General features: G+C 38.7%; 1 protein-coding gene across 1 annotated transcript in view; it reads right to left on the bottom strand.

Annotated features, from left to right (window-relative positions):
• Window positions 1-17,418, bottom strand: part of KMO (kynurenine 3-monooxygenase) — a 53,808-nt gene that overhangs the window by 34,969 nt on the left and 1,421 nt on the right. The window contains 1 exon segment of the mRNA XM_029934828.1: window positions 196-265. Coding sequence (XP_029790688.1) covers window positions 196-265 — 70 coding nt within the window.

Below are 17,418 nucleotides of genomic sequence, written 5' to 3'. Positions count from 1 at the left end.
AAGTTAAAAGACCTTGTTAACTCCTTTACTACTACTCCTTTACTACTACTACTAAGAGTAGTAATTTTGTATTAAATTAAATTTAGATAGTTGAGATTTAAAAAAAAATGAAGTTCCTCTTTCTAAAAAAAATTTTTTTAAATGTAAAGAGAAAGAGGTCAGAGAATCAGAACTACACCCCACAATTTTCAGTACCTTCTCTAGCTTCATATACATCAACTTGGAAATTCCTCTTTGCAAGGAAGCATGCATTCAGTGATCCAACCTAGGAATCAAAGCAATATTTTTCATATTTTTATCTGACGTCACAAATACAGGGAATTTTTACTGGGAAAATGCAACATCAAGTGTGATTGTATTTGTACCAGCCTTGGCTGTCACATTGATTTATTCAGTCACAACCAGAAAGCACTATTTGCAAAAATAATGGGATTAACTCAGAATTAACCTCATTTCAAGAGGTAGCTTTGGTGTTTTTCTTTTTTTAGCATTTTTATAGTGAGATACACCTTTCATACAGAAAGATCTTAAAACATGTTCAGTTTACAGAATAGTTAGAAAGCAAATATCCGTATAACCATCACTCTGGTCCAAACCAGAATATCGCCGCCAACCATGCAGATCTCCCCACCCCCTCTCCAATTAAGATCTCCCAAATTTCACCTATGAGTAAATGCTATCTGAGTTTTGTCATAACCCATCCTTGCTTCCTTATAGTTTTACTACTTAAGTATATATATCCCTCAGCAGTATAGTTTAATTTTGTTGCATTTGAATCACATAATTAGAATCACACTTATATATCTTTTCCTCTTTAACACAACATAAATGTTTCTGAGATTCATCCATATAGCCGCCCATAAACTCCAGGTCACCCACTTCCGTTACTGTATGATGCATCATTGCATGGAGATCTCACAGATTATCCAGCAGTTCTACTGTTGAAGGACACTTGAGCTCTTTCTGCTCTGGAAATATTTTTCCCAGTTTTTTTCAATTTTTCAATTTTATTATTTATTTTTGAGAAAAACAAAGAGTGAGTGAGAGCAGGGGAGAGGCAGAGAGAGAGGAAGGGGGAGAATCTCAAGCAGGCTCTGCACTGTCAGCTCAGAGCCCAACATGGGGCTTGAACTCATAAAACTGTAAGATCATGACCTGAGCCAAAATCAAGAGTCAAGTGCTGAACTGACTGAGCCACCCAGGCGCCCCTATTTTTTCCAGTTTTATTGAGATATAATTGGCATATGATATTATATAAATTTAACGTGCACAACATAATGATTTGGTAAGTGTATGCATTGTGAAACCACAGCCCAGGAATATTAACAATGTTGCAAAGAACATTTTTGGACAGTATTCTGGTACAGCGGTGCATAAATTTTCTTCAGGGTTTTATACACAAAAGTGGAATCCTTGGTCAAAGGTTTATGTATTTTCACCTTTAATAGGTCAAACTGTTTCGAAATTTTGTACCAATGTGTTTTGTCAACAGCAGTTTATTATAGTCTATCATTACCAGCACTTGGTGTTCTCAAACTTTTAAATCTTTTGGTGAATGGGTAAGATAGGAAAGGTGTAGTTTTGATTTGCATGTGACAGACTGCTAAAAAAAGGTCAAACTCTTTTTCACAAACTGACTGGCTATTTGGATCTCATAAAGTGCCTGTTTAAGGCCGGAGCCTATTTTCTATTGGGTTATCTGTCTTTTTTTCTATAGATTACTTGAGTTATTCATAGATCTGAGTACAGAGTCTTCATCATTTTCAAATATTGCAAATGTCTTCTTACATTCTGCGGCTTCCTTTTTAAACTTTATAATATCCTTTGCAGAATATTTTTATTATTGAAGTACGGTTGACATATTGTTCTATTCATTTCAGGTGTGAGACTCTACAGTGGCGTTTAAAAAGGAGTTCTTTATTTTAACACAGTCACCTTTGTCCATCCTTGATGTTATTATTAATGCTTTTGTATCTTGTTTAAGAAATGTTTTCTACTCTGAGATTATGAAGAATTTTTTGTTTGTTGTCTTCTCAATACTTTAGAGCATTGCCTCCTGACAGTCTTATGTTGGTTATAGCAATTTATTTTCTGCATCATCACTAACAACCGATATTTGGTAAGATCATTCATATTCAACTATCACACTAGAATTTTCAGCAACATTGAATGTTGTTAACTAACTTCTCTTCTTGAAATACCGGCCTTCCTTTGTTCTCTGGTTCTCCTCATACGTCTCTGGGCATTCCCTCTTTCTCTCTTTCATCTTTGCAAAGAAAGACAGTCAAACTTTGGAGTTTCTCAAGCCTCCAGCCTAATTCATCATCCACATTCTTGGGGATTCGAAGACTTTCATCTCATACCCAGATCTCTTTCGTGAGCTCATGCATACAATGTCTCACTGCTGTAGCCTCCAACATATCTCCAAGCTCCTCAGAATCAACGGGTCCAAACTGAAACTTATGATCCTTGCCCTGCATTGTCTCAATTCTCTCCACATATTCGTATGTAAATATCTCATCCATCTAGTTACTCAGATTAGAAACCTAAGCATCATCCTTGGGACCTCTCTCTCCCACATTCTCTGAATCCAATCCATTCCAAGCTCTGCCAGTTCTATCTTATAATATTTCTTTGCCCATCTCTTTTCATTTTTCTCCTTATGCTTCTATCATGTTACCATGATCATTATGCTGGACCGGTGTCAGACTTTCTGTCTATTCTACTAGCATTCATCTGGCTTGCCAACCTATTCTCAGCAAGCAGCCATTTGATGAATGGTGAAATGGGTTATTGGAACTAACACTTCTGCTATGAGGAAAAGGAAACACAGGGATGAATTTGATGTTGGAGCCATGTCTGAGGGCATCTCCTAATCGCGGGACATGCTGTGAACTCCAGCAGAGTTTATGTATCCATGAAGCTGGACAGGTAAAATCTGGAATTCAGGACAGCAACTCTGATTCAGGAGGGTTTAATAAATCCACAGGCTTTGAGTCAGGACCCCAAACAGGTACATCCTGGAAGTCAGGTAAACTGGAAATGAGCAAATGATCAAAGAGACAGTGGACTGCCTAGGAAACATCCCTAGTCCTGATTAGATCACAGTCATCCAAGATTGCTGTAAACCACAGCCACCTGACAGAAGCAAAGATCAACCTCTCTAGAGAAAAATGACTGCATCTTAGGTCTCAGATTTTCTCCATAATCTTTGAAAACTATGCAGAGCATATAGTCTTCTTTCAATTGCCTGTATGCACCATGCTCTTTCCACCACCAAAGAATTTAGCACATACTGTATCCTTGGCCAAGAACCTTTTCTCTTTCCCTCTTTACTTGGCAAACCCCATTCATCCTCAAGATTCCATTTGGCTTCACTTTCTTGAGGAAGCCTTCCTCATTCCAGCTACCTCAACCCCCTTCTTATAAGTTCTCATGGTGCTACAAACGTTTACTTTAAAAACTGTTGAGAATTGAATTGTGCACCCCCAAAATCATATGCTGCAATCCGAACCCTGAGTCTTAGACTGTGACTTATTTGAAGATGGGTGTTTACAGAGACAATTAAGTTAAAATGAAGTTATTAGGAATGGGCCTTAATCCAGCATGACTGGTGTCCTTTAAAAAGGGGGAATTTGAACACCGACAAACATAGAGAAGGAAGATAATATTAAAAGACATGGGAAGAAACTGGTCATCTGCAAGCCTGGGAAAGAGACCTGGGACCAATCTGCTGAAACTTTGATCTTGGACTTCTAGCCTCCAGGATTGTAAGTCAACAGAAGTCTGTTCTTTAAGGCACTTGGTTTGTGGTACTTTGTTTGGCAGCCCACAGAGACTAAGAAGCTTATCACAACTGAAAGTTTACATCTTTAGAGCAATTGTGTGGTCAATATCTGTCTACTTCACTGGGCTGCAAACTGGTTTTGCTCAATGTTTTATCCCTAGTGTCTACCACTGTGTTTTTAGCAGAATAAGTACCTGATCAATATTTGTTGATTATATAAGTGAATAGTAGAGCTTACATTTTTAAATAAAATTTGTAACCAAACCAAGCCAAAATGTACTTCGCAGCTATCATGTATGATTTAATCTACTAAACTGTAGAAACATAAAGGTTATCGAGCTAAGTCCTTGGGCACAAAAACACCTAATTCAGTTAAAAACAGACAAATATATAAACCAATCAGCTTACTTTTGAGTATAAAGGCCCACTTTTTACATAAAAATTTTGCAGATTCCCAGTGTTATTTAAATTTTTATTATAGGTTGGTTAAAAATATAAATAATGAATTTAATTACAGAACATTTACATATACCTCAAGAATAATTATAATTGATCCTGAACAACATGGAGGTTGGGGTGGAGACCCCCTGCATAGTATAAAATCCACCTATAACTTTTGACTCCTTGAAAACTTAACTACTAGTAGCCTACTGCTGACCTAAAGCCTAACCAATAACATATTAACACAAATTTTGTTTGTTATGTATATTAGATACTATATGCTTACATAGAGAATAAGCTAGAGGAAATAAAATGTTATTAGGAAAATCATAAAGAAAAGAAAATACATTTATAGTACCATACTACATATTTATCTGAAAATCAACATATAAGTAGACCCACACAGTTCAAACTCTGTTGTCTAGGGGTCTACTGTATATGTTTGAGTCATATAATTTTTTCCATTTACCTAATATTTTGCATGCTATAGGTTGAGGAAAGGTCTATAGGTTGAGAGACCTTTCCTAGAAAAATGATCCTGGGCCCAGAGGTTGAAATCAATGTTAAAAAAAGAAAAACCCAAAAAGGTAAATGCCTAGAGAACACAAAAGAAATGGATAAATTTTGCCTTGAGGGATGTAGCAAATTGCATTTTTTAAATGTTTTATTTATTTTTGATACAGAGACCGAGCATGAGAGGGGGAGGGCCAGAGAGAGAGAAGGAGACACAGAACAGGAAGCAGGCTCCAGGCTCTGAGCTAGTTGTCAGCACAGAGCCTGACGCGGGGCTCAAACCCACGAACGTGAGATCTGACCTGAGCCGAAGTCGGAGGCTTAACCGACTGAGCCACCCAGGTGCCCCAACAAATTGTATTTTTTAAAGATGGCCATACACTATCTCCCATCCCACATGCTGTTCTGTGATTATGACCTTGGCACTCCTTCATCAGAAGATGGAGTTCATTTCTCCACTTTCTTGAATCCAGGAGGAGTTGTGATAACCTTGATCAATAAAATGCAGTGGATGTGACACTTCAGCTGTTTCCAGGCATAGTCTGCAGGTGGCCTGGAAGCTTCTGCTTCTTGCCTTCTGGAAGCCAATGATCACATAAGAAGAATAAATATCTGGAGGCTGCTATATGTGAAAAACACAAGTCACATAGGCAGGCCATATGTAGTTGTTCCCATCAAGAGCCTCAGCTGAGCTCTCTACTCACCACAGTTCATACCAGCTGCCTCCCATGGGAGGGCGCCGTGTTGGACATTTGGCTTAGTCAAGTTCTTGACTACAGACCACCCACAGAACTGTGACACGCAGTAAAAGAGTATTGTTTTAGGCCATTAAGCTTTGGAGTGGTTTGTTATATAGCAATAGAAAACCAGAACAAAGGGATTGGTAAAGAACTTCCTGAAAAACATTACTTTTGACTTAAGCTTTTAAGAATTGAGACTATTTTGACATGTAGAGAAGAAGCAAGTTGATAAAGAGTAGGAATCCCTTTGAAATATTTTTTTATGTCTATACAACTTTATTTGCTTTTTTAAAAATAAAACTCAATTTTCTTGAACTGTGGTTGGAATCCATTGTTATAATGCACAGAAGTTGTAAAACATTGACAAGCTGGGCATATTCTAAATTGTATATCATATGATGTCTACAGTATCTTCTTTTATTTTCATATAGTTGATTACCAAGTTGGCTTCCATATAACACTCAGTGATCATCTCACAAGTGCCTTCTTCCATGACCATTACCTTCTTCCCCTTTTCCCCCTCCCTCTTCATTCCTCAGTTTGTTTCCAGTATTTAAGAGTCTCTCATGATTTGCCTCCTTCCCTCTCCCTAACTATTTTCCCTTTTGGAAATTTAAAAACAACTCTCAAGAGATACAGAAAAATTATTACTTGAAAAATACTTACTGATTCCCAAGTATATTAAGATATGTATTCTTTGCTGATATTAAAAGTGATCCAGAGAAAATAGCTGCCCTCAGGGAGTTCACAGTCCCATCCAGGTATTCATTTTACTCCAATATTATTTTATATATGTTTTTTGTTTGGTTGTTTTTCCTATGTGCCAGCCCTGTGCTAGATGCTAGGGATACAACAGACAGCAAGATAGTCCCAGGCCTCTCAGGGGATTACAGTCAATTACAACACAATGTGATCAACAATATGGTGGAGGAAGTATAGCTATGAGAGTACAGAGTAAGGAAGCTCAAGCCAAATTAGGGGTGTGGAGTGGGATAGGGTATGACTTCCAGGAGAAAAAATGAAACTGAAGGAGGAGAATTCTAAGTAGAAGAAGCACATGATAAACATTAACAGTAACTACTGGAGAGAATGAAACAAATCTGATTTAGAAAACAATACTGATGATGGACAGTGCCCATGTATACTGCTCTACTCCTTTAATCTGCACTTCAGCCATATGAAGGAGTACTGTTGTTATCTTGTCTCATGGGTACAGAAATCAAGGCAAAGAGAAGTGAAGTGGCTCACCTAAGTTTACCCAGCTAGCTGAAGTTGGTGTGGAGATTCAGGTATATCCAGTCTGGTTCCAGATCACGAGTGCTTTATCAAATACAAGTGTGTCTGAAGACCATTGAAGATACAGTTGAAGATAAGGGCTGTGAATTTATAGTGACACCAAGATGTGAGGTTGGGTTGTATTTTTTCTTGCAGCACTGAACTGTACAGAGGAAGAAACCCACTGGAACCAAGCAAGGGTTGGGTTTGGCCATTTGGATGGGATGGAAAGAAAGAGCTTGAAGGTTTTATTTGGACTGATGGACAGTAACAACCAAGTTGGGTGAAATGGAAGGAATGCAGCGGAAGACTTCCAAAGAGAGAGAATCAGGAGGTCTCTGTGCAGAGCAGACATAGCAAAGGCAACTGTGTGAGGGAGGGAGTTAGAAGGCTTTTATTCAGAGTCCAAGGCCTTACTCTATTATCTTAGATGGAGCAGTTCTGGGATGACAAGGTCCAGCATGGGTCTTGGGACCTAGAGGCAGAAGTATGGTGGAGACTGAAGAAACTGTAAGCATGCAGTTCAAGGATTAAGGGGCTGGGAAACTGCATGGGTCAACTATGTGCATGTTGATAGTCCCTCAGGGTGAATGGTGGGGCTGAGTTCTAGAAAAAAGATGATATGAAAGTGCGGGAGTCATCAGTACTAGGGGGAAGTGACTCAGAGGTTGATTGATGACAACAGAATGGAGTCTCAGAGGGCTTGCAAATAACATGGAAGCGTACAAATCCAGAAGCTGCAGTATAGAGTAAAGGTACCATGCCATCTCCCCATCCAGACATACTTGAGATGTGGGAGAAGGCTGCAAGGTTTAAGGTAAAGCCAGGAGTTTCAGGGGAGAGTCAACAAGCTAAATGAACACACTGGAAATTTTGCTTACCATAAAACTGGGATCCAGAGGAAATTCTGGAAGGGAAGGTAGCAGTAAGAAGTTGGAGAGAGGAATCACAGAGCTAGATGGGGGTGTATCTGGGAGAGAGTATGCCCCACAGTTCCTTCTGGGAGCGCAGAGCGGGGAGGACTCAGAGGCTCTCTGCAGCTCCCTAGTGGGTGTGGGAGCTAAGGAGAGGGCCATGCACCAGCTCAGGTCCAGGGCCTATCAGTCAGTCCAGGAGCAGGCACAGGCCAGTGCGAGGCTTTGCCTTCTGTCCCCTCCACACCAGTGTTTCCTCTTCTGCTCCAAGGCACCTTCACATCTAAGGACCTATGTTTGTGTTTTATTGTTTTTGTTTTAAATAATCCAAGCTTGGGTTCCTGTCACCATTCATTGATACTGTGGCCATCAAACTTCATTCATATCATTCAATTTCTGTAGACCAATGATAGTTATTTTTAAAACTTTGCTCTTATTTAATCATTAAGTGTACAGAAAGGTTTCAAATTTAATTTTTTGCAAAGCAGTTCACATATTTAATATTCTGGAAGGCCAACCAAGAATCCCTGTTCAATTATTTTGTTAAAATAAACATGCCAGGTTTGGGTTGGGGGGTGAAAAGAATTGTTTTAGACATTGAAAACATTCTATATGATACCTTAATGGTAAATACATTATACATTTGTCCAAACCCACAGAATGTACTGCAATGTACACTATGGACTTTGAATGATGATGATGTGTCAATGTAGGCTCATCAATTTTACCAAATATACCAATTTTGTGAGGAATGCTGGTAACAGAGGAGGCTATGCATGTGTGGGACCTGGAAATATTGGGAAATCTCTGTATCGTCCCCTTAATTTTGCTGTGAACCTAAAACTGCTCTAAACAAAAGTCATAATAAACAAACCATTTATTTCCCATGTACCCACTGCTGTAATTATGAATACATTTCTTGCTGGCATTTGATGTGTCTGAAGAGATCATTACAAATTGTTTTTTAATCCCTTAATCTGATTGCTTTCCTTTCAATTCCTCAATCTGAAGTGAGCTCATCTCTATTACTGGCAGCACTTTCTTAACAGTGGTCAAAATGCTTCAACGACCAGTGTGACTCAGTGCCTGGCACAGTGTCATTAAGGCACAGTGTGTCTTAATATCTTTTCCATCTCTTTTCACTTCTTTCCATCACAGCCTTAGACTCTTTTAGTTTTCCCTCACCATAGCTTCTTTGATTTCACCTCAGGCAATTTACTTCTGTCAAACACAACCATGTTAAGTCTCTTCCTTCTCTGCTGTCTTCTAATTTATGAAAAGTTGCCTATCTATATTCCTTTCATTTGTGTGTTAAAGAACACCTCGTAAGGAAAATAATAGTGATACATTTGTATTAGGGAAAAGAAACCTGGAAGGTTACAGTGAAGTTGATACGATAAAATTAATTTCTGCCAAAGGCTAAGTTGTTCTATGGCTTTTAGAAAACAATTACAGAGGTGATTAAAGCCTAAATGGACTGTCTCCCTGAAGAAAAAGAGAAAGGCTTGGGAAATTTCTCTTTCTTTTGCAGTGTATAATTCTAACAGCTCCGTTTATGGTGGAAGGCAGGACTGGGAAGGATATTGATCAGGAGACCAGCAGGGTCTGGAATGTTGGAATAAAGCTAGATCAAGTAATTTGGAAGTGGATATTCCTTTTTGGGAAAACAAGTCAGACAATTAGCACATATAAGCCACAGTCTAAGTGACTAATGATCAGTGAAAACCTAAGGTGGGAAATAATGTAAGAGTAGACAGAAGCAAGAAATGCCCTCTTCCATTTCCTGGAAACTGTGACTGTGCTCGGAGTAGACTCAGTTCCAGGGCAGTGTGGGGCCAGTGGTCTACTTTCATGAGTTTCCTAGACTCCTTTTCTTGGATCCAAATTGATTCCAGGATCTGGGTGAGGAAGCTGCCTGGAGTGGATGTCCCTCTTCAGTCTTTTCTAAGGTTGACAGGTATTGATTCCCTCCTGGACCTCAACAATTCTTGTTATACATGGTTCCTCATGGGGCAAGGGGAGATGGAGTATCAGGTGATGTCAACACAACAGGATTAAACATAATCTCGGTTCATGAAAAATCATGTGTTAGAGGGAATGAAGCCCAGTAGAAACTCATACATTACTAGCGATGATCTTGTCAAATTGAATACTCACAGATCTGACAAATCTGCAGTTTCTTCAAGGTATATGCCCAGGGGGCACAAGCCAGAATGTTCAGAGCCATAATCCTCGCAACTAAAGCAGGCAAACAAAAATACTGGAAACAGCCCAAATGGCTATCAAAGAGGAATGAACATATAAATCATGGCATATGCACAAAATGAAAGGAAGTAATATGAATATCTTACTAATACTATAAGTGAAGAAAATAAGCTCCAGATGATTTCATTCTTCACGGTACTCTGATAATAAAGACAATGAACCCTAAACCACAAATATATGTACACACAGAAATTTTAGAAACATATATGTGCTTTATTTATGTGTGTTTATATGAGATAAACATATCATATATACATAGAACTTATATATATACATATGCAAGTGAATGATAAATAAAAAATTCAGGGTAATGTTTATAATTAACACAGAGGTTGATAGAAGTCATTGGTAATGTGTTAATTTTAGTGTTGAGTGGTGAGCTAAGTTACTACTCCTTCTTATTAATAATAAACAAGAAGGAAAGTAAATAAAAGTCTTCTGCAAGACCACAGTGTGTTCATAGTGTGTTCTGAAACAAATATTATAATTCCAATTCTGTATAACTAAAGTTCAAGTAAAACTAAAAGAAAAAATATTTGGGGTGCCTTGGTGGCTCAGTGGGTTAAGCATCTGACTGAATTTCGGCTCAGATCATGATCTCATGGTTGGTGAGATCCAGCCCCATGTCAGGCTCTGTGCTGACAGCTCAGAGCCTGCTTGGGATTCTCTCTCTCTTTCTCCCTCTCTGTCCCTTCCCCACTTACACACACACACACACACACACACACACACACACACACACACACACATTCCTTCTCTCTCTCTCTCAAAATAAATAAATAAGCCTTAAAAAGAAAAATAATCTCTCTCTTCCTTTCCCTCTGTCCCTCTCCCCAGCTTGTGCACTCTCTCTCTAAAATAAAAAATATATACATACCGGTAGATGACATACAAGCTCAACTAGAAGGATTAGTAGCATGGCTAATAAAGTGCTTTTTTCATTCTACCTTTATATCCCCTTCTCACTTTCTGTAAAATGGGCCTAATTGGAACTGTTAGCACCTTCTTTAGTTGTAACACTGGCAAAAAGGCTAATAAGACATAAAGATATAAATGGAAAGGAAAATGTGTGCACACCACTCTGAGCCCACCCCCAGCTCTCAGTTAAGGCTCAGCTGGTTTCTCAGCAGAACTAGAGATGAGAGAGGTGAGAGGAGAGAAGAAATGGGGTAGGGTAGGATACCTTGGAGCAATGCAGGCTTTCTATGATATGGATTCTTAGAGGTCAGCCTTGACAAATGATGGTTCTATCAGGTTTGCAGACAATTATGAAATGTCTCTATGTTTGTTTTGAGTCACTAAAAGTCCACAAGAGTAAACTGTTTGACCAAAGAATAATTTACAAGTTAAACGCTTTAATAACAACTAGTCAAGCCTGTTTATACATAAACAGAGCTCTGAGGCTATTTCTTGGTTACATAATTATGGATTGACCCAGTTGTTCTTGTTTCTCTGCTTTCTTTTTCTGTCTCCTCTGACTTCCTTTTTCCCAAGTCATGTGTTTGACCCCACCCTGGCCCATAATATTGACACCTAACTTACTAATTAAAAACATTGTTTAAGGGGCACCTGGGTGGCTCAGTTGGTTAAGGCCCTGACTTCAGCTCAGGTCATGATCTCATGGCTCAGCTCCTGAGTTCAAACCCAAAGTCAGGCTCTGTGCTGACTGCTCAGAGCCTGGATCCTGCTTCAGATTCTGTGTCTTCTTCTCTCTCTGCCCCTCCCCTGCTCATGCTCATGCTCTGTCTCTCTCTCTCAAAAAACATTTAAAAAACTATTGTTTGAAAATTTCTTTAATGTAAATGCTGAAATATGCTTCTCCAGTGTTTACCTGTCTCACTTTTATGCAAGAAGATTTACCAAGTTTCTGTGGGTTCTCATGTGACCTCTCCAGCAATGATTGTTCTAGAAAATTGTGCGTTTTACTTTATAAATCCTGATCCTAGTAGGAAAGGGTATCATGATTATAAAAATTTTTTGCATTTTAAGCCTTTTTATTATAATGTGTTTGAAATTGATCTGATAATGTAATGTTAAAGAGTGTTGACTACTTTTGACTTAATAAAACATAAAATTCTTCCTACGAATTATAAGACTTCCTGAGTTGTCACCAAACAGAAGACTGTTTATACTTCCCACTCATTGAACAATACTTCGATTTCTCAAGAATTTGATCTTTGAACAAATTAGTACAATGAAAAGAAACAGATTGTTAATGGCACTTACTATGAAATTGCACATGAAAGTGTCTTCACACTTTGTTAATAATAATAACATCTGCTAGAATTGAGTGCTAATTGCATATGTTATATGTTTTAATATTTAAGTCTTATGCTGAAATCTCCCGCCTTTATCACCTGGACTTGGTCTTTGAGGCCAAGCAGTAGTCTTGATTTTCCTCGTCTGATGATGAAGAAGTGAATACCTCATACACTTACTGTGAATGCTCTTAGGACTTTTTCTCTAGCCTTGGTCCCTCCCCTGAACTCGTATCTTTCTAGTGAACCACTTTCTCCCTGGGGATCTTACAGGCATCTCCATCTCAACATGCCTCAAACCCCACTAATTTCCCTCCCTCAACCTTCAAACCTTCTCCTTCTGGATTCTGTATCTTAGAGAATGGCAACTCTGACCACTAGTTCAACCAGCCAGGACACTTGGGAGAACATTGAACACCCTTTCTACTTGCCAATATTCATTTGATCAGGCAAAAAGTCCTACTGATCCTCTTGAACCTTTCTCAAAATAGACCTCCTTCCCATACACTCCATTCTCTTTCCAGGGCCCTCATGACCTTTCATCTGGACTACCGTGATGGATTTCCAAGAATCTTCCCTTCCCAGTCTCTACCTATTCAAGCCATACTTCACACTGGACTGGGTGTCTCCTACAACAAAAATTAGAGGATAGACTTTTCTGTCTTAAAGTCCTTTATTAGCTCCTCACAAGTCTACAGGAAAAAAATCCCAAATTTTCAACATGAACTAAAAGATTCTTCCATGTGACCCCAATCTCTTTTTAGTTCATTTCTTTGCCATTCCCTGTCTGTCACAGGCATACCAAAGTTACCGTACATTTCTTGAACATGCCATGCATTTTTATACTTCCATGCCTTTGAATACAATGCTCCCTTTGCTTGAACCATCCTTTCCTGCTTTCTGTGTCTGGAAAATGGTTAGCCTTCCTTCAAGACTCATGTTCTTAGTGCTATTTTTCTTTATACCTTTCCTCCTCCAAAAGAAGAGGATGTATAATTCCACAGATATCTATATGAATATATGTGTTTTAATATCTCTCACCATGAACTGAATTATTTATTTTTATTCCTGTCTGACTTTCCCATAGGCTGTAAGTGCCCAGAGTAATGATACTGGGAAGACTCATATCTTATCACTCTTTATATTTCTAGTCCAATCCACAATACCTGATACTTAGTAGGAAGTCAACATTTTTTAATAAAAAAATTAGAAACCACAGGTAAACATGAAGGAAAAAATTAATCTTCCACAATCTTACCATCAGGGAGAACCAGTGTTAAAATTTTTTATGTATATAAAATATAATATTTCTCTTAAAAATGGTAGCATGTCAGATTTTATTTTATGATTTTGTTTTAGAAAATTAATAGTATACTGTGAATATATTTCATGTCAGATATATTTTATTTATTTACTTATTTATTTATTTTATTTATAAAGTTTTTATTTATTTATTTTGAGAGAGAAAGAGCATGGGCAGAGGAGCGAGGGAGAGAGAGAGAGAGGGAGAGAATCCCAAGCAGGTTCTGCACATCAGCACAGAGCCTCATACAGAACTTGAATTCACAAACTGTGAGATCATGACCTGAGCGGAAACCAAGAGCCTGATGCTTAACCAGTTAAGTCACCCAGGAGCCCCCAGAAAATATTTTAAATCAAAATATTAAAACAGTTGCTTTACATTTCATTGTATGCAATGCCCTTAGATTTGGACATTGAAGTTATTTTAATTTTTTGAATTATAAACAATCATAATGCACCCATTCATTTCCTTTGATAAAATTGCAGTAATGAAATGGTGCTCCATTGGCTCCTGGGTCTTAGCACCAGGGAGGAATAAAGATAACGGGAATGAAAGCAGATGGAGAGGAGAGAAAGAAGGGGATCTGAAAAGAGTTGGGGAGAGGATGTTGATGGCCTAGGGTGGTGGAGGAGTTTGCCTGATCTTCTCTGGTTTTGCTTTTGGAGTAGCCACAAAGCAGATGAAAGAAACTGAGGATGTGTGGGACGAGATTATTTTTAAGGTTTTGTTGCAAGTTTTGAATATCCCCAGACTTGGTGTTTTTGAGAGACCACGTTAAAGATTCTTAATTGCTTTTCATCTCTCTTAGGTTGAAGGATAGTTGTTCCTCTGAAGGCTATACCTCTCTGAGGCCAGCTTCAAGAAAGAAATGGCTGATGCTGCTTCTGCAATTTCCCCCAGATTTTTAAGTCTATTGATAGATACAGAGATTTTCAAACTGTCTTCTAGAAAAAAGGTTCTAGGTTAGATCACCAACAGCATATGAGTGAGTTCTTTTCTCTTTGAATGGATAGATGTATGTGTGGGTCATGGACAAACTGTCCAAAAGTATTTGGGGACAAGTGACAAGAAAAGAAAAACAGACAGTAACTTTGAGGCAGTTAATTTTCAAGCTGCCCAAGGTTGTTGGTTGCATTGCAGATACTGCTCACATAGCAGTTTATGAAGCAAACTCTGAAGGGTGAATGAGCACACTCTGCATTACATAGCAACAGTGTAGTTCATGAGGCTCCTTAAGAGTTTGTCTGGGGAGCAAAAAACAAAAAAACAAAAAACCTCAAAGCGTTAGTCATACCTCCTGGAGAACTAGAGACACAGCTAAATACTAATCATAAGCCTGTTTGATGAGAGGGATCAGAGAACAAGAAGAACTACAAAAGAGATTGGAGAAAGCTACAGAGTGAGATCGAAACTTGTCCTAGCCATCGAGCAAATTCAGGATGACACCTATAGCCACAGAGAAATCCACTCCACTCCTGTTGGTAGAAAAGGTGCTAGACAATAGTGCAGGGGCCCCTGGGTGGCTCAGTTGGTTAAGTGTCTGACTTCGGCTCAGGTCATGATCTTGTGGTTCATGGGTTCGAACCCCACATCAGGCTCTATGCTGACAGCTCAGAGCCTGGAGCCTGCTTCGGATTCTGTGTCTCCCTCTCTCTTTCCCTCCTCAGGAGTGTGCTCTCTCTCTCTCAAAAATGAATAAACATTTTTAAAAATTTTTAAGAAGGAGATACATAGTAGTGCAGAAATGAGCATTTCTCATATGTAGGTTTCAGTGATTCTGGAGTAGAAATCAAGATTGGAGTGAATAGAGTTTTATTTACTTTCATATTAATAAAATAAAGGCTGAGTAATGATGTTCTTTACATGGTTTGTCTTGTTAATATTCACAGAAAATAAAAAGTGTGCACTTGAACTAGGCTATTTATAGGCCTTGACCCAAGATTATAGGTATTTGATGGTTTATATGTGTCTAGGATATTTGGCAAAAGTGAAAATTCTAGGTGACATTTGATTTCTGGTTTTGTAAAGACTAGATTGGGAACAGAGCTAGGATATGTGGGTAAAGAAGTGTGAAAATGAAGCAGTCAAATTTTAGAGTTGAAAGAGGTAGTGATCTGGTATTCTGTCTTATTTCCTGGGCTTCCAACTGATTACACTCCCCTCATTACCAAGTGCTGCTTCTGTCGCATTCAGCTGAGTGAAGAGTGACTCGTAACATGGAAAGGTCGTCAGAACACAGGACAGAAACACATTCTAGCACCAACAGAGCCTCAAGATCTCTTCAAATTTGCATATCTATGAAGGAATCTAATGTGTCTAGATGTGACACACATCCTCTATTAACGTGAAGGATAAGTTGCTTCTAAGGCAATTTCATCAGCACAGGTCTTGAACCTGACTTGAATACTAGTAGACAGAAGACAGAATACTATGGACAAGAAGTCATAAAATCTATGAATCTCCTCCTTTGGATGTTTTCAAAGACTTTTCCCTCAAAGTGCCTTTTCAAGGAGAATTTTGCTGCTTCAGATGAAGAAAGAATGAAAGAGTGCCCTTCGGCTCGGCCATTTCTATCATGCTGCGAACCACTGAAAATTGTCATCAGAAGCAGCATTTCTGAATACCAAGGGCCTGAGGATGAACATAGCTTGAGGACACTGGACAGGTTAGGTAGACTTTCGACTTCACTGGCCTGTCACTTTGTAAAAAGAGAAAACATGGACACCTGGGTGGCTCAGTTGGTTGAGCATCTGGCTCTTGGTTTCGGCTCAGGTCATGATCTTACAGTTCATGAGTTTGAGACCCACATCATCCTCCCTGTTGAGAGTGTGGAGCCTGCTTTCTATTCTCTCTGCCCTTCCCTTGCTTGTGCTCTCTCTCTCTCAAATTAAATAAACTTTAAAAGAAAAAACCCAGAAAACATATTATAACACAGAATACAGCAGTTTCTAGGGTGGATTTTTCCCCTGAGGCTAACTTGTTAGAATTGGAAGGCTACACCTGTAGATCTCCTTTCCACCCGAAATGCAGAGGTTATTTTTCAAATCCTTTTTCAAGGACGACATTGATGATATTCCTTACGACACCATTCTGATGGAAAACATCGTCTTTCCTTCGATTGCCCACAACTTGTAAGTGCATGATTCCTTTCTTCTGAAAGCAAACTCATACAACAAAATATGTTTGTGTGTTTGACAATAGAAGGCATTGGGATAACCTTTATAAAAGGGAAGGAGCAGGACCCAAAGATAAGACAATATCAAGATTTAGGTTAATGTCTTCCATGAGGACATAACCGATGTGTATCAATAAATTTCATGGAATGCAGCCACACGATAAAAGCAAACAAAACCCTGTGGGCATTTCCAGGAGGGAAGAGGACTTTATGGGCTGATCTTCACCTGCCAGGAGGTAAAGGGAAAGGGCGTAAGAAGCAGTGTATCACAAAAGGAGGAAAATGTCTAAGTAGATATGGTGATTTTTCTAAATATTCAGATTAAGGTTTTTGTGAAACTTTCACCAGTTTATGATCAGGGTTTAGTTTCTTTCATCTTTAGTTTCTCAATAAAAGTTCCTGCATTGATCTGTGGAGTCCTCCTGGCCTTTTTGATTTGACATGTCTTTGAAGAAAAGAAATTAATTGGTCGATCACAGGATCACATGGTCACTTACAGCAAGGCAAAGACAATTCCCTAGGCAAGTGACTTTTTACTAGGTAAGGCTACCACTGGACAAAAGAAACAAACAAAACAAATACAAAAACAAAAACAAAAACAAACCATGGCAAAGTCACTGTGTTCTTTGGACTTCTAAGTAAAAGCTCTAAACTCTGTTGCATTTTTTATCCCCTTTAATGTGTTAGACAGTGTAAAGTACTGGAATATGGGCCATGTGCAAGAAGAGAATGGGAAGTGAACAGAGA

Source organism: Suricata suricatta, chromosome 3 (genome assembly GCF_006229205.1).
Source record: "Suricata suricatta isolate VVHF042 chromosome 3, meerkat_22Aug2017_6uvM2_HiC, whole genome shotgun sequence".
Classification (NCBI taxonomy): Eukaryota; Metazoa; Chordata; class Mammalia; order Carnivora; family Herpestidae; genus Suricata; species Suricata suricatta.
This window is presented reverse-complemented; position numbering and strand designations above follow the sequence as displayed.